The following is a 23,270-nucleotide window of genomic DNA, read 5'->3' on the forward strand; positions in this document are numbered from 1 at the left end:
AAACTTGTCAATTTATATTCAATAAGAAAATGGTTTTGAGGTCAATGTTTAAGTCCATCTGGCTCCAAGTCATACGTTTATCATAAACACAGTTTCACCTGGACTTAGGTTATAGTCAACATGAAATGTTACAGGAATAACCCGATACACATAACATTGAGCTAAGTTCTGGTTGAAGAACCGTTGTGAATTACAAAGACACACTGTGCTTGGGCTACAGTCTTACTCTAGCTGCCACGGGCCCCACGAGTAATGTGTGTATGACAATATCCAGATTAAAGTATGCTGTCCCAATGCAGCCAGCAACCAGAGTGAAGTTGGAGTCCCCACCAAGTCAGAGAACCGGAGTGTGCTTGGAGTCCCCACGAGTAATGTGTGTACGACAATGTCCAGATTCAAGTATGCAGTCCCATTGCAGAGTGAAGTCGGAGTCCCCACCAAGTCAGAAAACCGGAGTGTGCTTAGAGTCCCCACGAGTAAAAAAAAAACAGTGTGCTTGAATCCATGTCCCATTATACAGTTGAACCAGTCTGGACTAAAATAGCACAAGAACTAAACAGTGCTGTTCACACTGACTCTTACTTGTACGACGAGTACTGGAGCGGACTCTGGAGTCATCTCTACAGGTCTGGACAGGTGAGGATCAGATGACTTGGCTGCTGGAGGTTGTTCCTCAGTCTGCAAAAAAAACATTTTATATTCATATATACAGCATAAATCTGTAAATATAAATATATATCTAAATATAATATGTAATACACGTATGATACACACACACATATATATATATATATATATATATATATATATATATATATATATATATATATATATATATATATATATATATAAAAAGCTCCACACAAACCAGGCTTGCTAGATGCAACAAGTTATCTGAGCACTTCAATTAAAAGTTATTGTTTTGTCCATTGATTAAAAAGTGCGTGTTACTGCAGAACAAATGCCATATTTTAAATAATAGCCTAATTTAACTTTAACAACTTTAAATGGGGCAAGAATGGAGGATGACATTTTTGTACATCCTGGGTTTAAAGTTTTTGCATAACATAGTATTTAAACTATACAAAAAACTCATACTATACAAAAAAAACTCATGAAAAAGTGGGGCTTATCAAAACAGCATGTTCCAATAGGAAATAATCTTCTGAATTTCTACTACTAAGTTATTTTAATACAATTTTAGTCCAAAACAAAAAATGTTGCATTGCACCTGTGTGGCAAGTTTCCTACACATTGACCACATGGCATCCCCATATACAATTAATCATCCATGGTTAGGTGAAGACAAGATCTTTGTCTGTTTTTGATTAGAAGACACCTCTTCTCCTATAAATACTGCTGACTGGTGTGACCGATTGACCCAAGAGACAACTTACGTGGGGTGAAGGTGACACTTCAAAAGTTTTCCTATAGGTCTGCTGAAACTCCACTCCCTGCGGGGCTTGCCTGCATCCTACAAGCAACTTTATAAAAACTGTATGTTGCTCCTGTTATCTCTATCTCTCTCTATACTTAGACATACTGGACATATGGATTAGACATATGTATTTTATATCACAAGAGACAGCCGAAACTCTGGCTGATATCATGATACCATGCATAATATTAAACTTAATTCTTTTATACAAGAAACCTTTGGCCTCCATCATTTTTATTCTGCAACCAGAAAATCATGCTTCCAGTGACATTTCCTTAAACTGATTACTTGATCCATTTAAGGAAAAAAGTCCAAGGGGAAAAAAAATGACCATCAGTAAATACATACCTGTGTTCTCCATGGACAATCACTTCCACCATAGTCATATGTTACTTCTTCTCCTGGCTGAATGTCCCTTGAAGCAAACAGAGGTGTGGTTTGGCCTCATGCATAATCCTCTTCATTTTGCAATTCGGATGACAGTGGTCATTGTTGACAAGTCTTCCCAGGCTGCCATCTTCTTGTGCTGCGTCAATGCTTAAAAGAAAGATTAAAGCTGTCATATTAGTGCATTAATTGCAATTAATTTATTAACTACCGTCATAGTTAAAGTGTTATACTTTTTAATCGCATTATTATTATTTTTAATCTCTGACTTCTGTTTCCATTTTCAAGTTGCATGTGAAGCCTAATTGGCTGTCATGGATCTGGTTGGGGACTAACTATGTTTTCTTTTGCCTATTTGAAGTATTTTCTTGATGGTATTCAGCATTTTTTTCAGTTGTAGAAGTTCACTCAGTGCTTAGTAATTGTATAACTCAGAACATGTTGATAGTATTTTATGTGCACCTGATGATTCAGCACTTTATTTCAGTTGTACACATTCAGTCAGTGCTTAGTAATTGTATAGCTTTATATGTTGAGAGCATTTGAGCATTTTTGTATTTAGAAATATTTAGAGATCGACAAAAGTACAGTGATATCTCCTGGTGATCAAAACTAGTCTCAAATACAGAGGGATGTAAACAGCTCAGAAAGCATTGGTTCATATGTGAAAAACAATAATGGGTTCATAAAGCCATAATTTTTTTGTTGTATATCAACCTTTTGCATCCGCTACAATAATATAATTGATTTAAATGAAAAACAAACAGAAAACTCATGTTGAGGGTTTTCCTCATGAATTTTTGGTCAGATTAAAAATAGATTAATTAGATTAATAAATTACATAACATAAATAATTTATTTCATACTTTTTTTAATCTATTAACAGCACTGATATATATATATATATATATATATATATATATATATAATAGTGCCATGGAACAAGTACCTTCTTTCTGTTCCTGTTGAGTTTCATTTTGCACATGAGACAAAGAATACCCTCTCCATCTAAATAGAAATGAAAAATGGGCAGTGTAACATTCAGAATTTACCACCACATCTTCTCTCTCCAATAGAAGTCAAACATGAAAACGGTACATCTTTGGTGATAGGTCCTCTTCCTCCTTTCTGCCTCCTCAAAATTGATCAACTTCCCTCTGTATTCCACCACAAAATCTCCTTTTGAGAAATATGACTTTGTATTATTTGTTTGCACAGGGCGAGGGGTCTTTGCAAATTGTTAAAACCTATGAATTGAAATACAACCTATTAAATACATACATAACATAACCATGTCATCATAACTCATGATAAACAGATGTTTTATAATCTACACAAGTGATGTCATGGACTAACATTTGGCATGTAAAAAAAAACAACAGACAATACCTTTATAGGAGTTGATAAAACAGAAGAACTTGAAATTATGTACATCAACTGCTTTCTCAATGTGGTCTGTCGCATCTTGGAGGGGAGTCCTCCGCCTTCGTCTTCCAGCCATCAGAACTGTATAATATAATTAAAACACAAGACCAATTAAGGAGCAGTCCTTGATTTTGCACATGAACAGGGTCTCACAAAATTGAAAATTGTAATACATGGTTCAAATGCATCCAAACTTTTCTTCATGCACTTATAACACCCCAAATTTTTCTCAAGTCCGTTTCAAATGATGTTACACAACTTATCTGACTGTCACAATAACGTCAAAAACTGCAACTTGCCTCTCATTATAAAAAAATTTAAAGGTTTTCAAGAAGTACGTTTGGGGGGAAATTTACATTTTGAAATAGACTAAAAGGACAAAACACTTTATTTCCCCTGGAACACTGAAAAAAAATCAAGGATAGCTCCAACTATTTGTTTGTTTTACATTACAAAAATATTACTGCATTGCAAATTAATGAAATACATTGTCAAATTGAAAACATATTCAAATAGTATTACAAAACGCATTTTCAATTTGCAAAATACATGTGAATTTAATAATTAAAATAATTAATAATCTTCCATAGACGAAGCTCCTGTAAAAGTGGGAAAAAACAAGTGGTACCGGTGAAAACTACCGAGCCACAGGACACAGCGCTCAGAACCAGGGCTGTCACGGGTAAATCGGGACTGGTGGTCTAATCTACCGGACACGTGCGTGCACGTATGTCCCGCATGCACGGGCTATACAACTAGCCTCAATGCTAAGATAGGATAGCTAACCTCATGTTAGCACATATATATCATATATATATAGCACATCCACAAGTACAGAATTCACTCTATTAACGCTAACACATCAATCACGCGCTAGTTGCATTTCTCATAATAGTAGCTGGCATGCTTTTAACGAGACAAAGGCTGTGTCTCAATTCGCCCACCTGGCCTTAGAATCACCATTGGAAGGGCGGTTCGAAGGGCAGTGACGTAATTTCCGGCGCGACAAGGGCTGTCCCATTTCAACCCACCCTACTGAATGCGGCCGACAAGCCTGCCCTTCCCTTTGCACCGTTTCCATGGAGATCGGACGTAACCGAAGCCTGCATCCGTGCACACTTCACGCACTTCTATATCCCGTCATGCACCGCGCCTACGCAAAAAAGAGAAGAAAATGGAGTCTGTTGCGCAATACACGTCCAATGTTCGTACTGGTTTACCTCATCTACAACAGAGCAACATGAAACTGTTAAATCTGAATAAAGATCAGCACAGTGTGTTTGATGATTAAAAAGGAGTTACATGGAATAAAGGAATGTGCAGTTATTGCTAGACAATAAGAGACATTATTATCATTAAAATTATTACTGCAATAAGAATAATGTAAGAATGTTCGTTTCTATTGTAAGTGTCAAAGACCAAAAGACTGAAACGTAAAGTCAGAAGAGTTTAATGATCCACACAGGAAATGTGAACAATGAAGCAATGGACTCTGAGGAAAGGACAGAAGAGAGTCCTGAGACGTGCACAAAATCTTCATGAGTTCCGTACATTCCACAGGTCTGCGCTGTGGACACGTGTCATTTACTTTCGTGTTAGTAAATCAAGATACTAGCTTGATGTAGCGCTGCACTGCTAGAAAATACCTTATAATAATCAGATGAAAAGAACTGGCACGGCATAGAAGGGAAACAGCGCCCTCTACTGTTAGTAAAGTGGTGTAGCCACTGGCCAAAATATCGAATGTTAAACTGCAATATCCCACTATATGTACAACTAATCAGTGTTCTCTGGTTTATAGACTATGAATGTAGAAATGATATTGTTACCTCTGTCTCTGTTATTACGTTTTCACAAGGTATATTTTGTTTAAGTTATGAAGTAGCCTCGAACGTTATATTTGCCTATTGATATTCAATCTAAACAGAAAGAAACGGCTGTGACGACGACATCTTGACTTTTTTCTATTAAATAATAAACCATTAAAAATAACGTACGTAATGTACGTATCGTACGCTCAAAGACAGCGGTGGAAGTGCGGTCCGTGGTGTGGGCCTGTCCCACTTCAGCAAGATGGCGGCTACACTGAGGAGGGTAGATTCTCGTCCGGAACCTTGAAACTACACTTTTGAAGAGTACTTCGTAAGGACCCTTGAAGGGTGCATTTGGCGAATTGAGACACAGCCAAAGTTAACATAACTCACCTGTCGTGATCACAACAACTCCCCACACCTCCGCGCTGACACTTCCTCCTTCTCTTCCGCCAATCATGTCACGTGGCTTTGCGAATAGCAACTAAAACTACCTTACAAACGTGTCCAATCGATATGTTTTTATTTGACCTTTTTTATCCTAATATCTGTCTGGCGAAAAGAAAGTATTTACACTCTGCGATAGAGAAAAATAAAAAAATAAAAAAAATGAACGTGACCCCGATTGTTGCCTTCTTCCGGGAAGAACGTCCTATCAGAGCACGTGAATGATTAGATTGACTGCGTAAACAGCCTATAGGAAACAGTGCTGCGCTGTAGTTGACGGACTGTAAGAGAGACTTGTTCATCATGTATAACACGGGTTTAATGGACAATTTGTTGACTTTTTGTGATGGGAATATAAAATACAGCGAACGCGAGAGTGGCACGTGTGTCTGGGCTGTACAGAGCTGTCACAAAGATGACCACGATGTTGAACAGAGCTCCGCTCCACGTCACTGTAAGTCTACTGCTGATTGAACACGTCAATCATTTTTAACTTTATGAAAAGCTTTATCATGTTGAATACAAATAGGTATTCCCGTAATTTACTGTTGGTAAATGTTAGCTATTAGTTGTGAAATATGGCGGAAAAAATAGCTAATTCCTATTAATTCCTAGTAATGGTGCATTAAGGAAATTTTCTTTCTTGATAATTTAATTTGTCTGTTAACTTAGTGCTTTTAATTCCTATTGGTAGTATATTTATAAATAGTAATATTTATTATTTATAACACTCATCAAGGGTCAGGGGGACTTAAAACAGCCTAAATCCTTCATTGTGTGTTTGAGCATGCGCAGTAAGCCAAGTGTGTAACTTACATGCAGTACCATGTCTGACGATTGGGGGCGATACTGAGGTAAACACACTTAAGCACATTTTTCCGGTTTTTATGACATGGTGGGGTTAACCTTAAAAATCAGCCTACACCATTGCTGTGACCTTCTTATCATTGAATTCAATGGTCACCTTGGTGGGGTCCAGCATTTTGGTCCCCACCAAGATTTTGGCCCCACGTCGTTGGTGGGCTGTCAGGTGCCGGTCCCCATCATGCAATAAAAACAAACACACTGATACACACACACACACTGATACACACACACACACTGTTACACACACGCACTGATACAAAAACGCACTGATAGACACACACACACTGATCCACACACGCACTGATCCACACACACACTTATCCACACAAACACACTCACAGATCCACACACACTGATACACACACACACACACACACACACCCCTACACACACACCCCTACACACGCACTGATACACACACACTGATCCACACACACTAATCCACACATGCACTGATATACACACACACTGATAAACAAACGCACTGTTACACACACGCACTGATCCACTCACGCACTGATACACACACACTGATACACACACGCACTGATACACACCCACACACTGTTGCACACACACACTGTTGCACACACACACTGTTGCACACACACACTGATACACACGCACTAATCCACACAAGCACTGATACACACACGCACTGATACACACACGCACTGATACACACACGCACTGATCCCCAAACGCACAGTGATCCCCAAACGCACAGTGATACACACACACACACTGATGCACACACACACTGATAGACAGACACAATGATCCACACACACACTGATCCACACAGGCACTGATACACACACACTGATACACACACGCACTGATACACACACTGATACACACGCACTAATCCACACAAGCACTGATACACACACACACCCCTACACACGCACTGATACACACACACTGATCCACACACGCACTGATACACACACGCACTGATACACACACGCACTGATACACACACGCACTGATCCCCAAACACAGTGATACACACACACACACTGATACACACTTACTGATAAACACATGCACTGATACACACACGCACAGTAGCAACCGGTTCTTTTCTTGGTTGACAGACTATTTTATTTATAACATGAAGGGAGAATGAAGGGCTTACCAGGCGATAATGTCTCTCCTGCCTCTCAGAAGAAATTTGTAACTTTGAGGTAGGCTCCTCCATCTCATCATCACTTGAATCGTAGAGATCATCAGAAAACATTGGTCTTTTATTCATCTGCAAAACAGTTGCACCAAGATTATTTAAAAAATAATTCACATTTAAAAGTAGCTACACAAAAGCATTCATGAATTTTAGTTAACAGTCATACCAGAATACTTTTTGTTCTCCTAAGTTTTGGAACAATTTCGAGGTTCACACAGAAGCCATCTTTTGTTGAATCTTCACCAGTTTTGGACATAACACTCTCATCTGAGTCAAATAATAACATAGAATCATCTGACACCTGGCCCGCCTGCAAACAAAAAAGAACCAGGATAAATGTTTTCTCTACACTCAGGTCCATAAAAGATTTCCAACATCTTCACTAGTCAATATTTTAATAGTTGTTAGATATTTTTGATGAGACGTTATATTTATTTGGTGTATTTTAGTGAAGATTCATGTTTAGGAGAATTATTCCAGTATAGATAATATAGATTAATGTTGGTTTATAACTATCACCAATAACCTGTCTGTAAAGGTTTATAAACTGTAAGCATTTTTGAGCTACAGAACTCGGTGCAGAAAATAAATGTACTTTTCTGCAGAGGCCACTGGATCCTGTATTTGTAGATTTCCCTTCATAGGGCTGCCATAATCACAGACCTTTTACCATTTACATTTTTAAAGATTCAGTACGTTTGATTGGGTAATAGGCATTAAGTGGCATGAGCTGCAACAAATTAATAGCAGATTGCAGGTACTTTTTCAACCCCTCAAATCTTATCATTTAACAACAAAAATACCCAAACTCTCCCCACTTTCTTATATAGAACAATAAATCGATATAGTAATTATTGTGATAGGGCTAATTAGTATCCATTTTAATGCATACTCTTTTTGACACAGGCCTATACTGGCTCAAGTCTTCCTCCCAGTGGTGAAAATTATGAACTACAAGTGGATCGTTTCCTCCTTCATTACCTAAAGGACTGCCCAAAAGCTGAGAAATTGCTCCGTGAACAATTAGAACTTTTGTCCTGCACTGCTGACTTGTACCCAGAAGATGAGAGAGTGGTGGTAAAGAGGTGTGGTAGTACTAGTGGTAGTACTAGCGATGATAACTGGAAAACTGACATTTTTGCACTTTTTGAGAGAGTAAAAAATCATTACACTTGTTACTATGAAACAGATCCTGATAAAGTACAATATTTGCTTGACTCAAGCAGCTCTCAAACTGCAGATGACGTCAAAGTTTATAGTGAGTTTGGCTTAGTTGTTGTAGTTGGGGAAGTTTCTCAGGTTGACACTTTACTGAAATCACTACAAGAAGAGATCATTTGGCCACTTGGTGAGGCAAAATTACGGCTTTTGTGGAACCAAATTGAAAAGAGTTTGGAAAAAGAATTCCCAAATATAGAAGTGTCTCAGGAAGAGGGAGGGAAGTTGGTTCTTAAAGGCAATGCAACAGAGCTTTTCCAAGTGGATGAGGTTATTACAGGTCTTAACCATAAGGTGATAGAGAGGACGCTATCTAATTTCAATCCATGTTTTCTGGTCTTTTGGAAGAAAGCATTTGGCAAACCAGGAATGCTTTATGATTCCGTAGGATTGGGTGTTGAAGTTGAAATTGAAATCAGCGACTTTTGTCTTTCTGCTCAAGAAGCTTGGATGAAATGGAACGAGTTTTACAAACACAATTTAAGATGGAAGAAATTTCTGTTGCAAACATGTCAGTGTATACATTAAGAGAGGAAATTAGGCCAGTCTTCAGAAGAATGAACCGTGACGCATTCAGAGTTGATGTGCTGGCTTCATCTGATAATGTTATTTACCTAGTGGGTCACACCAAAGAGGTTAAAGAGTTACATGAGTATATTACTCAAATGATAGACAGCTTACAGGAACAAAATGAACCACAAGAATCAGCAGGCAAGTCTGCAAGGTTGTCAAATTGTACTGACTTGAATGCAATTTCTCCACCAGTACAAGAGATTGATTCTGTGCAAGTCAATGAACGAATGTCAAATTTACGTTTAGGTAAAGACGCAAAAGTTATGGCTAGATATTTTCTGAACGAAGAATTGGAGGTCTGGGTGACATCACCAAACAGGAAGCTGATGCGTTGGTGAATGTGGCTAATGAGGATTTAAAACACAGCGGGGGCGTGGCTTTGGCTCTGAGTAATGTTGGTGGTACAGATCAAGAGCAGTGCTTTGGTTGAATGTTATGGAAAAATCAGAACAGGAGAAGCCGTTGTGACAAGAGGAGGCAAGTTAAAATGCAAGAAGTTGATACATGCGGTTGGACCTATGAGTGGCAAAGGAGATGGAAGTGAGAAGGTTTTGATACAGAAAGCTATCACCTCAGCTTTGGGCCTATGTGAAATAATGGACTTCAGTTCAATAGCGTTGCCCTGTATAAGGTACGTGTGGAGTGCCAGTGGAATTGTGCACTGAAGCTATAGTGAGTGCAGTCAGGGCGTTTGGTGCAGCGGAGGGGCAAAGTTTGAAGACGATCATCCTCATAGACAATAGGAAGAAAGTGGTGCAGTCACTGAAGGAGGCGTGCAGCAGGCTGCTCCAGAACATGCCACCAGGGGGAGACAGTCCAGTCACAGAAGCAGCAGTGAGTCCCCACTCTAGGGGGAGTGTGAGAGTTGACATCATCCAAGGCACCATTGAGACGCAACAGGTGAGGTATTGGCTGTGTCCCAATTCGCTCACCTGGCCTTAGAATCACCATTGGAAGGGCGGTTCGAAGGGCAGTGACGTAATTTCCGGCACGACAAGGGCTGTCCCATTTCAACCCACCCTACTGAATGCGCCCGACAAACCTGCCCTTCCCTTTGCACCGTTTCCATGGAGATCGGACGTAACCGAAGCCTGCATCCGTGCACACTTCACGCACTTCAATATCCCGTCATGCACCGCGGCTACGCAAGAAGGAAAGAAAGAAAATGGAGAACGTACGCAAGTACACGTTTAAATGTAAGTACTGTTTAACGTGGGTTCAACTGGTTCAACAGTGCAACATGAAATGGTTGCACTGTGTAGTTGTAACAATGAACGAATTATCGCTTGCACTTGTATATTTGTGTATTAATCGTAATGTTTAATATTGTTTTTTATTTAAGAATATTCTTTTGTCTTTAGGGAGCAATGAGCAGACAGAGCAATTCATCCACCTGAGGGGGGAGAATGCGCACCTGTTCAGCGGGGCCAAGTACTCCGCACAGGCGGCGTGGAAGTAAGGGCAAAAACATTGCAATATACCCACATAATATAACAAGGACCCCAGAAATACATAAAAGTTGTCCTTACTGCGAATTGAATATGTTTACATTTGTACATATGTGGATAGTAATGACTTAACCTGGATTTCCCTATTTCATTCCCGTCTTATCCACAACCTGTACTTCTGTGAGCAGAAGTACAGAAGAGGTTCACTGATGGCCCTGAATATGCTTATCTGAGATCACAGTGGAGAACTAAACGTACCTGTTTTTCAGTAGACTATTGCTCACACAAATGTGGGAATTGTTCATTTGATCATCATCAAAACTACCTTCTTTATGAAAGAAGACTCAAAAATATCTTAAAAAACACATAACGAATTACATAAAAAACACATAACGAATTACATAAATGGAATGATAGAATGTGCTGCATAACAGAACAAATGTTTCCAATAACTGTAGGAAATCTAACAGTGCAGTAGAACATTCTGATTGTCTATGTATTATATGCTGCTGTATTATAATTGGGTAAATTGAGAATGTTTTTCTGTATGACTCAGGACAATACTGTAGAAGATGGGCCTGGAGGGGACAGTCACATCCCTTCGGGCCAAGAAAAAGTGGGAAAACCTGCAGACAAAATATAAAGTATGTACATGATCTGAATGTGTACTGCTTTCATTTGTACTTATAAACCATTGTGTTAATGTTGTTTTCACACGTCCTGTATTAACATTTGTTCTGTCAAAGGACTGCAAGTACCCAAAGAGCGGTGAAGGTGTGGCGGGGAATGCCACGGCTGAAACTTGGCCCTGGTTTGTCCTCATGGATGAGGTGTTGGGGCAGAGGGCCTCAATCAACCCCCCTGTCCTCATCGCCTCTATCCCTGAGGACACACCAGGGCCAAGTACTTCCTGGCAGCCGCAGCCGCTGGAGGAGGAGGAGGAGGAGGAGGAGGAAGAGGAGGAGCAGGAGCAGCAGCAGGAGCAGCAAAGGAGACATGCGAGGAAGAGGAAGCGGGAGAATCCCATGCTCCAGCTGTACAAGGAGGACCTGCGCATGCAGAGGGAGCGGGATGAGAGGGATCAGGAGGAGAGGGAGGAGAGGAAATTATTGGTTTATTAGAGAAACTAACTGAAAAAAATGTAAGTTTAGTTTTGAAACTTTTATGAGTTTTTCTTGACAAATATTTACATTCACACACATTGGCATGTGTTAAACAAAGGAAAAGTAAAATAAAGTACTATTTAGAATTTATTAACGTAATAACTAAAGTACAAAAGTAACAGTCAAAGTGCAAATGAATAAACCTGAGTGTGCCAGTGCCAGGTTTTAATCATGAAGACACACTTCCAGGGACCTTGGCAGTGCTAATCAACCTTCTCTGCCTGGACCGACTTGAGAGTGCTGAGATTGAGGTCTTCATCTTCTGGCTGGTATGTGGGGCTGTCACACCGGGTGCTGCTCCACTGTCCACCACATCGTTCATGGGCTGGGTTTGCAGGGCAGCTGGGGCAATAGATGACTGGCATGTCACTATTGAAAAATCTGAAACAATATTGATAGTACTGGTCATGTTACATCACATCTATTTACAGTCACAGTGTTTACAGGTAATCACCCTGAAACACTTTCAATAACAATTTGAAACTTGCTATTCAGTAAATACCTAGATATAATCATGATCCATGGGCACCTCCTCCAGGGCAGAGACCTCAGCAGACAGCTGGTCCCGCCACTGTGCTCCAGCGATGGCCTCCACGTCATTGTTCCCCTCGTCCTCCACTACATTCTCCTGTGGCTCATCCTCCAGGGCCACGATGTCTCCTGCCCCAAGGCAGATGTTATGGAGGACGGCACAGGCAGTGATGACCTATGACAAGAAAATATGATTTCGTCTTTCATCATCACATCATCACATATTTCATAACATTTAACATTTCACTTACATGTGGTGCAAAAGTGTGGTGGACCTCCAGCACATGAAAAAAGATGGCCCTGAATTTTGTTTTCATCATTCCAAAGGCACGCTCAATAATTGAACGTGCCTTGGAATGATGAAAATTGAAGCGCTGGGCTCCCACACCTTGCACTGGCCGCTTGTAGGGAGTGATGAGGGGGAGTGGATGCTGGAGACAGGGGTACCCTCCATCTCCGAGGATGAAGTGCCCTGGAGGAGGATACAGTCCTCTCTGGTACAGAGGACTGTGTCGAAGCACTCTGGCATCATGGACAGAACCAGGCCACCCCACGTAGGTGTCTATGAAGCGGCCCTGATGGTCACAGACAGCCTGAAGGATGATACTGGGAAACAATTTCCTGTTTCTGTAGCTCTGACCATCAGGGCCGCTGGGTGGCCTGATTCTTACATGGCAGCCATCTATTGCCCCAGCTGCTCTCCTAAAGGCCCTGTGCCTCGCCAGCCGTGCAAACCCAAGGGTCACTGCCTCAAAGTCATCATTGGTAGGGAGGTGGATGACTTTGTGACGCAGGGCCACCACCTCCCCAGTGACCCTGTGGACGATGCGGTGGACAGTGGAGCGTGGTATCCCAAACACTCGGGAGACCACCTGGTATGATGTCCCACTTGCCATCCATACCGTCGGTCCAGCTCCAGAAGGCGCATTAGCACTGCCAAGGATTCCCTGCTCAGCCGAAAGTCAGGCCGTGTGTCTTCATGATTAAAGAACCTTTCCAGCACTGGCACACCCAGGTTAATTCTGCAGTACATTCTTCGGGGCTGGTTTGGGGAAAGAAACAGTTATATTGAATAAAGGTATGTGCAGTTATTCACTGAATAGAATAATAATACATTATTATGATTACAAGTTATTATTGCAGTAATAACAATAATAAGCTGAATTTAACTGGCGTGGCATAGAAGGTAAACAGCACCCTCTACTGGTATTAAAGTGATTTAGCCATGGATCAAATCAAACCTCTCCCAAATACCGGACCATTAAAATACACAACATCCCACTTTGTACAACAAATAAGTGTTGGTTTATAAACTATGAATGTTAAAATTATCTTGGTTACCATTGTCTCTGTTATAACGTTTTAAGAAGGTATATTTGGTTAAAGTTATGAAGTAGCTACAATAGGGAAAACAATCACCTGGAACCTATTGATATTACACAGAAAACATGAATTACTTACTTCATTCAATCTAAAAAAAACCTGAACGCCTGCGATGACGACACCTAGACTCTTCTTCTATTAAATTCTGAACAATGAGCAATACAAGTCTCATTGATTTTGTGTCCATTGTACACCTTTGCTCAAACATCAATGGCGTATAGCTAATTCATCACCAGCCGTCACCTTTTGTAGGCGTTACGTAACTACGTATCGTACGCTCAAAGACAGCGGAAGTGCGGTCCGTGGTGTAGGCCTGTCCCACTTCAGCAAGATGGCGGCTACACTGAGGAGGTCAGATTCTCGACCGGAACCTTGAAACTACACTTTTGAAGAGTACTTCGTAAGGACCCTTGAAGGGTGCATTTGGCGAATTGAGACACAGCCATTAACAACAGAGGTGGGTAGAGTAGCCAAAAACCTTTACTCAAGTAAGGGTAATTTTATTTCAAAATTATATCGCTCAAGTAAAGGTACAAAGTAGTGGTTCTAAAATTTAGAGTAAAAGAATAAGAGTACAAAGTATTTAGGAAAACTACCAAAATTGGAAACATTGAAAATAGTATTTGGTAATCTGATATTTTCAAAGGATAGACCAAAAATAAAAACAAAATCATATCTGAAGGAGCTGTGCAACATCAAACTTTTGTCACTTGTAGACTTGCTGACAGTGGGAAGAGGAACTAAAACTTTTACTCAAGTTACACTATAAGTATACACTACTTGGCCAAAAAAAAAGTTGCCACCTGGATTTAACTAAGCAAATAGCTACATTGTCGATTACAGTCTGTGCTCAAAGAATCAGTATCAGTACATTCAAGTGTCAGCTGACACCTGAATGTACTGAATGACCAGGTTATTCCATCAATGGATTTTTTTCTTCCCTGATGGCACGGGCATATTCCAAGATGACAATGCCAGGACTCATTGGGCTCAAATTGTGAAAGAGTGGTTCAGGGAGCATGAAACATCATTTTCTTGATGGCCACCACAGAGTCCAGACCTTAACCCCATTGAGAATCTTTGGGATGTGCTGGAGAAGGCTTTGTGCAGCGGTCAGACTCTAACATCATCAATGCAACATCTTGGTGAAAAATTAATGCAACACTGGATGGAAATAAATCTTGTGACATTGCAGAAGTTTTTCGAAACAATGCCACAGCAAATGGGTTACGTAATCAAAGCTAAAGGCGGTCCAAGGCAGTCCAAGAGACTTTTCTTTTGGCTAGGCAGTGTATTACTCAACGTAGGAGTAAAAGTATGTAGTTCAAAAACTACTTCAAGAAGTATGATTTTTACTGAGTACTACCCACTTCTGGATATTAACATGTTCTTTCTTTAGACAATAGACGGTGATTTTCAACATTAAATAATAGTACTTGATTTTATATTCCCATGTGTCCTTATATCTGTGTAATCCCTCAGTCGTTCACGTAGGTTCCATAGTGGTCCATGGGCGTATACTAGTCTATGTGGTCTTATACAGCTCAAGATCATTCTAAAGCTATTCAGGAAAGGTAAATTTTTGTCTTGTGAATGTGATTTTTTATTATCAATACCTGCTTAAATATCTAGTTTCAATACTGGTTTTAGTATCGATAAGTATCTGATTTTCTATACTTTTCTTAACCCCACTACCTACTCTTGTCTTAGGTGGATGCAGTGGTTTCTCCGATGCATGCTGGTGATCCACTCTCCACTCGAGTTGGGAACTGTTTATATGAAGCCGTTGGATCGCAGCTCAGAGACAGTTATTCCAAACAAGACGGTGGAAAGACACCAGGGGACACTGTGCTGGTGGAGGGGCTGAAGGAAGCCATGTTTAACGCTGTGTTTTTTGTGCATCTCCTTCAATGGGACAATGTCCTTGATGGAACCGCAGTGCAGGTAAATTATAGATTAGTGGGGTATTTATTTTGTTATAAACACTTATGGTTATAAACACTTATGGTTGTCAAAAGTATGGAAAATCGGATACTAATTGATATTTATACCCTAGTATAGAGTACATTTTATTTCACTCATACATCTTTTCCTTCAGGTGATGAGGCTGGCAATCGATAATGTGCTAACCTCGTGTGAGAATCAGGGCTTTACCTCAGTGGCTTTCCCAGCTCTCGGAGCCGGGATGATCCTTCGTTTTCCAGAGAACGTTGCGGCGCAAGTCCTACTGGAAGAAATCCACAGTTTTATCCAACAACGAACCAGCAAAACTCCATTCACGATCAACATTGTCTGCCCTCCAAGTAACCAAGAGCTAGAAAAGGTAGAATTAATAAGTAGATAGAGACGTATTACATTGACAAAAAAATCAAATAAATATAAACCAAATTTAAATTTTAAATGTTGTTTTCTTCTGTCTAGACTTTCAACAACATCCAGGAAACTTTGGAGCATCCTGTTCCCCAAGGTTAGTAAATATCTTCTTTCATTTACGGTCATAAGCTACTATTTAAACCATAACTGTATCCAGTCACGAGGTTGGTGAAGTGTCTTGCTCAAGTGCACTACACCAGTATGATTGATGGGATGAGGTATTGAAATTACCGCTTCATGACATTGTATGGTGGAACAGAGCATTTTGAGCTTTGGAAATGTAGACAGCTTAATAATAAAGGGTTACTCAAACATGTGTGAATGAACCAAAACACAACTCCAAGTATATTTTTGAGGAGGTGATGGATTCAAAATATATATTCAAGTTATATTATGTTATCTCACTGTTCATTTTAAAGGTACTGTAATGTAATGTTCACTCTTTATTTAGTCATTACTATTATAGTCAGTTCACTACTTTATTTAGTCATTATATTCAATTATGTAAACTATGTAATCTGCACTAATGTTTGTTCTTGAGTCTTGCAGAAAATGTCTTTTGAAAGTGCAGGATCCCACGGGAAGAAGGTCACAGTGAAACCTAAACAGAAACATCATGGGATGTTTTGTGCGAAGGGAAAGAGTGACCTTGTGGAAATCAAAAACAAAATATATTTCTCTGTGAATTTCGTCATATGTTTTTACACTGCTTGCCCCCCCCCCCCTTCAGATGTGTATGTAACTAGGGTTCCCTAATTTTAATAAAAGAGGTGAAAGACGGTTTGGGCCCCAGAGAGGGTGGTGGTTTGTAACTGGGGTTTTTTGCCTCTCCGCTCTTTCTCCTCAATATTGAGACAAAATAATCTCTCTTGTCTTCTCTTCTCTTTTGAACTCTAATATAGGTTGTGAACCTATCAGGAGGTAACAACATTATGACATGACTTAAAGCTCAGAAGAGTCAATTTTGCATAATATAAGACCTTTAACTGCATTTCTGTATGTTGGCACAAATTAGAAAACAATTTAGAAACATCTTTTTATAATACAATGCAGTTTGAGTTGTAGTTGTTGAATAATTAAGGGTGCATTGTGTAACTTTTTGGTGTAGGGTCTTCCCCTTGCTTGTGTAGAAGCCATTGCTTTGCTGGGAAGTTTTCATAGTATGGGGTTGCCTTTCCACAGATATAACCTGTAACATTGCCTTGTGGATCACGTGCTTGTCTCTGACTTGGCAGATAAGTTGAATGCCATGCTGCGGGGCATTCCAGGCAAAATAATAAGATCTCCATGGAGACAAGCGTGTGGTGGACAGTTACAGTATTGCAAGTTACATATTGTATCTTAATTATTTAGAGATTTGTTATTGAGTAGGGTTGTCAAAAGTATAAAAAATCAGACACTAAACGACACTAAAATCAGTATCGAGGGATTACACAGGTATAAGGCCACATGGTAAAATAAAAGAAAGTACAGTGGTTTCATGGATTTTTTTTAAAAGTGGAATTTTGTTTTACATCGTATGAATGTGCATTGTGTTCTGCGTCCTGATTGGCTAAGGGAGTGTAGACCATTGTCCATCAGTCTCCTCCGTGCCGTGTCTCCTGTACAGTACAGAATGTGTTCAGACATATTTACATAAATGTTGGATCACAGTGTGAGTCTGAAGTGCTGTATGTTTGCAAGTTTTCTCCTCGACAAAACCTAAAAGTGTTTCTTGCAAGGAAAGGCGCCTCTGTGGATATCGCTGGAGCAGAGGCATGAGAACAACAAATTTAAAGGAAGGGGGATATAATATACAAAGGTTTAAACTCTGAGAGTGTTTAAACAAGAGCGAAATGTGAAAAAATATTAATGCCTGTCTGAGAAAAGTGTATAAAGTGTGTGGTGAGGGGTTTTACAGCCTTAAAACATATATAATAATGTAAAAATAAAGCTGACTACTTTGCGGATTTCGCCTATTGCTGGTTATTTTTAGAACGTAACCCCCACGATAAACCAGGGACGACTGTACTACCATTTAATGTTGAAAATCACATTTTATTGTCTGAAGTAAAAGTGTTTATTATCATCATGGTATCAGAATCGGTATTGAGTGTCGAGTCTATTCCTTAGTCAAAATCAAGTTTGAAATGATTGTGACAGCTTTTATGTTCATCTTTCAGACTTGGAGTCAATGCGGGTTATCCTTTTGGGAAAAACTGGATCAGGGAAGAGCAGCTTGGGGAACACAATTCTGGGAGAGGACTTTTTCAAAAGTGACAACACTCCCAACTCCGGGATGAAGCAATGCCAATCCAAAACCAAATCAGTCAACGGGAAAAACATCACCCTTATTGACACGCCTGGTTTATTTGATTCGGCACGTCCAGAGGAGGAGCTTATGCCAGAAATTCTAAGCTGTCTTACCGAAAGCACTCCGGGCCCGCACGCATTCATAATCGTGCTAAAAGTCGAAAAATTCACCACGCAAGAGCAAGCCATCATCACGAAAATTTGCCATAACTTTTCCAAAGAAGCCTTACAATACGCTACTGTTGTCTTTACGCATGGCGACCAACTTACTTCGGGCATGAATATTGAAACATTTATCAAACAAAACAAAGGACTGAGCGAGCTAGTCCAAAAATGCGGTAATCGTTGCCATGTTGTTGACAATTCATACTGGAACGATCACCAGTCAGACCAGTACAGAAGTAACCAATATCAAGTTGAGGAGTTGCTCGAAACTATTGAGGAAATGGTAAAATCAAACAACTGGGGATATTATACTAATAAGGCGTTCAAAACGTTCGAGAAAGACATTGAGAAGGAGATGGAAGAAGTTAGCAAAGAATCTAACACATTTATCCCACCAGAAGTTATCAGAAAAGAAGCCACACAGCGCGTTTCTAATAGGTGGTTGATCAGTCTTACAGGTATCGGCACAGGAGCGTTACTTGGAGCTGTTTTTGGAGTTGAAGCATTTGTTAGACTGATCATCACTGCAGTTGAAAAGGCAGTGGTGTTGAAACCTGCGCAGAAGCTAGCATCGATGGCAGGGTTATCCATAGCAACAAGTGATATAGTGGCGGCAGGAGCGGTAGGAGCAGCGGGGGCGGTGGCGGCTGGGGGTATTTATGGAGGCGTGATTGAAGACAGAGCAGCAGACGGAGCCAATTCAGTGAAAGAGGCTTATGAGAGGGCTTTGAACGCAATAGTGAGCACAAAGGAGAGCTATTACTAGTGATGGAACGGTCAGCTTTTTTATTGGTTCAGGTTTCATTTTTCATTTATTGTCCTTTCCCCATGGAGAAATTTGGCTTGGTGCAGGATTCAGTAGCTTTAACATACATGACAAAAGACTGAAAAAACTGGACAATATACAATCACTCAGGCTTCACACATCTGCACAGTCAATGTTGTTAATCGATTTTATGAACTGGGTCACGAACAAGTTCTTGTATCTGTTATTTTTACATAAAGGAAACCTGTATCTGTAGAAGTGCCTAAGATTCAGATCTGTTTAAAATGGATCATGCTGACAGTGGGAGTGTGTCTGCCCTTTTAAATAATGCATAATCTATACAAAATGTTGCACTACAATAATAATAACACTGGGTTACAAAAAAAAAAAACATTTTTGAAAGTTGTCTGTGTTTTTTAAACTGAATTAGGACCATTTAGCACCGCTGAATCCAAAAATGATATCCATTTTTCTCAGTCAGGTCAGGTTTTTATGCTAATTTGATTTAGAAAAATCTGATATTCTGACTAAATTGATTACAATTTTGTGACATTATCAGTTGATTTTCTTTAATATTTCTCATCCAAAAAATGTTTTAGGAGATAAAAAATAGTTTTCTAACAGAATGTATTAATTAAATGTTACGGTATGTTAATTGATAAAGGTAAGTACATGTAAATTGGAACGTTACGTTATCATTGTGCGAAATTCAGGACATGAACTTCTGTTTTTACGAACCCCTTGAATGTTCAGCAGCAGGGATGTGTCTCTTCAGAGTCCAACAGTAATCAGCCATCATGACTGCATCCCAGCGTCCCTGATACCTGGTCTCCATCTCTTTTATGTCCTGATGGAATCTCTCCACCTGCTCATCACTCAGTGATCCCAGATTCTCAGGAAACCTGAACATTTAGCTCCTTTTGGGAAAAAGGATGTGGAGCATCATCATTAAAACCACACTGGAGGAATCTTTGTCACTGATGTCAGGAACTTCTGCAAAGACAGGTACTGGAATTTCATCACAGTGAGCTACAGGACGACGTGCTGATTCACGGTCAGGATACTTGAGGCTGCTTCGGTTCTTTCTGTTGATCCCAGTCACATCAAAATGCCTATAATTAAGTACATGTTGGATGCGCTATTACAAATCCATTACATCTCCGTGCAGGTGGCATGAACCCACCACCAGAAAAGTTACACAGCACACCTTTAAACTTTGTTAATTGCTCATCAAAAACAAATTTCAGATGATTTTTTCTATGCATCGGAAACCCCTTCTATAATTTTCTTTTTAATTTTTATTTTGCACAATAGGTCTCGTGGTTGGTGGATGTATTTTTTGGTTTATTTTGAAATTCTTAGCATTGGATGAAAGGAGCAGGATGTTTTGTTTTTAATGTTTCTACTGCACTAACGTCACTTTTATAACTATTTAAGAGTATACGATTGAAATTTAACATGTACCTTCATTTGCCTTCTTTCTTATACATGTGGGAGGTTTTGTTGGGATATAGAAATAAGGTTTATTTTCTTTAATGGTTATATTTGTCAATAAAAAAAGTATATTTGATTCATTTATTTTATTATTGTGTCTTGCATACAAAGAATGCCGAGCTCTTTAATAGGCTTATAAGACAACATTAACAAAATGCAATACTCCAGACATGTGTTAGAAAAAAAACAAAACAATAGACTCATTTAAACAAACTCATCTGCTGCTTCTTCCAGGCTTTACAGAGAAATGATGCCAACCTATAAACATTAGAATTAAACAACCATTTCATTTTGCTGTCGTCATTACACCAGAACATACCAGGGCATTGAGCGAAAATTTCATCAAATAAAGGATTTCTAAATTCGTCATAAAATGGACAATACAACAAAAAATGAGCTTCACTTTCCACTTCTCCCAACTCACATAAACCACAACGTCTTTCTTCTTCAGGGGTTTAAGAAAACCTCCTAGTTTCTAAAGCCAGGGGAAGGATCCCTGTCACAGCTGTGCCATCAATGATCTTTGATTGCTACTCAAATTTGCTTTGACATTAAATTCAGTCTTAAACGTATCTTTTAATTGAATATATGTTCACAACTTGGGTTTAGTCAAGATTCCATTCAGCCACTGCTCTTCATAATTGGACACCAGTTTTGCTCTTATTCTATTAACGCTGCATGGCAAATTATTATGAAATACTGTACATACTGAAGTGCTTCAGCAAAAACAGCCTGTTACTCTGCTGCCCAGGGTGACTTAGGCTTACTCCACTCAAAGACCTTTTTACAAACTCTATCATCAGGCTTATTAATAATTCGATTCCACAATCTGACCATATCACACTTTCTTTGAATTAAGCCAGAGGCAAAAACTTGTGCACTCCCAGGAAACAGCGGATGGTTCTGTTTTCCACAAAATCCAAGGTTGAACTGTATCCAGCCCCCCACACACCAGCAGCAGAGTTTAGAACAGGAGATACACAGGCCTCATACAGCTTTGAAAATGTTTCATAACTGAAATCTTTACACATTTTCACTTTGTTAATCACAGAACCCAGAGTTCGGCTGGCTGAAGCAGCATGGATTTTTACCCCGCTGTCAAAACTCATTAATTCATCAAATGTGAACCCCAGATTTTGTACTGAGGGACATATTCAAGAGTTACATTTCCAAATGTAAAGACCTTTTTACTTTGTGGAGCTGCCTTTTTTCTGAAATGCATTATTTGGGTTTTAGCTTGATTTATGACAAGTCTCCACTTACAGCACCAGTGTTGTAATATGTTTAACATCGACTGTAGGTCCTCTTCTGTTTCAGCGAGGAGTGCAACATCATCAGCATAGAGCAAAATGCCCACAACAACACTGTCCATGTGTACACCAATGTCCAACTGTTTGATTTCAAGAGCCAAGTCATTTATAAAAAGTGAGAACAGGCTTGGGGACAAAACGTCCAATTGTTTTACCCCAGTGGGTATAGGGAACCACTCAGTCTGTAGATCATTCACTTGAACACATCCAATACAGTCTGCACACAGGGACTTTAATGCTCGATAAAATGTACCATCAACCCCAGCCTGTAAATATGATCAACACAAGCTCTGTGTTTCCTAAATCCAGAGTTTTCCGTACAAAGAGTCAAAAGATGAACAGGTCTTGGGCTTTATACTTTATAATCTGAGCAGGGATAAACAAATATATATATATATATATATAACTCAGTATTTAAAAGGCATTGCAGACATCATGGAGGATTTAAACAACAGATTTAATTCTCGTCATCTGCAGAAATGATTAACCTGTTGGACTGTCAAGTTAGTAGTACTCATTTCGGAACAGAGCAATGTAATTAGTCAAAATCACTATATTTGTGAGGGTAGCCTTTTGTCTATAAAACATTGCAAAAATCAAAGGTAAACTGTCTAAACCAGACTTGGAGAGACTTATCCATGTATTTGTCTCCAGTAGGTTAGACTACTGTAACGTCCTGCTCACAGGCCTCTCCAAACGAGCCTTAACACAGAACAGTACATCTAGAACACTGCTGCTCAGGTCCTGACTAGAACCAGGAAGTACTTCACACATGTGTCCTGTGCTCAGGTCTCTGGCTCCTGTGGCTCAGAGAATAATCTTTAAAGCAGCTCTGTGTGAACAAGTCTCTCCATGGACCAGCACCAAAGAACATCTCCCACATATTAGAGCCACATGAACCATCTCACACTCTGAGGACTTCAGGGACCGGCCTCCTGCTGGTCCCAGAGTCAGGACTAAACATGGAGAATCAGCATTTCAGTTTTCTGCAGC

The 23,270-nt window shown here is 39.7% G+C and overlaps 1 protein-coding gene and 1 pseudogene across 1 annotated transcript; both read left to right on the top strand.

Annotated features, from left to right (window-relative positions):
- The first annotated feature begins 5,932 nt into the window (after positions 1–5,932).
- LOC117394102 (uncharacterized) lies at positions 5,933–16,002 on the top strand (annotated as a pseudogene).
- Positions 16,003–19,473, top strand: LOC117394103 (GTPase IMAP family member 7-like). The gene is made up of 3 exons (XM_055221330.1): positions 16,003–16,200; positions 16,299–16,344; positions 18,413–19,473. Exons 1-3 carry the CDS (start codon positions 16,063–16,065, stop codon positions 19,471–19,473), a joined length of 1,245 nt encoding a protein of 414 aa, XP_055077305.1. The 5' UTR covers positions 16,003–16,062.
- The last annotated feature ends 3,797 nt before the right edge of the window (positions 19,474–23,270 follow it).

Source organism: Periophthalmus magnuspinnatus, chromosome 4 (genome assembly GCF_009829125.3).
Source record: "Periophthalmus magnuspinnatus isolate fPerMag1 chromosome 4, fPerMag1.2.pri, whole genome shotgun sequence".
Lineage (NCBI taxonomy): Eukaryota > Metazoa > Chordata > Actinopteri > Gobiiformes > Gobiidae > Periophthalmus > Periophthalmus magnuspinnatus.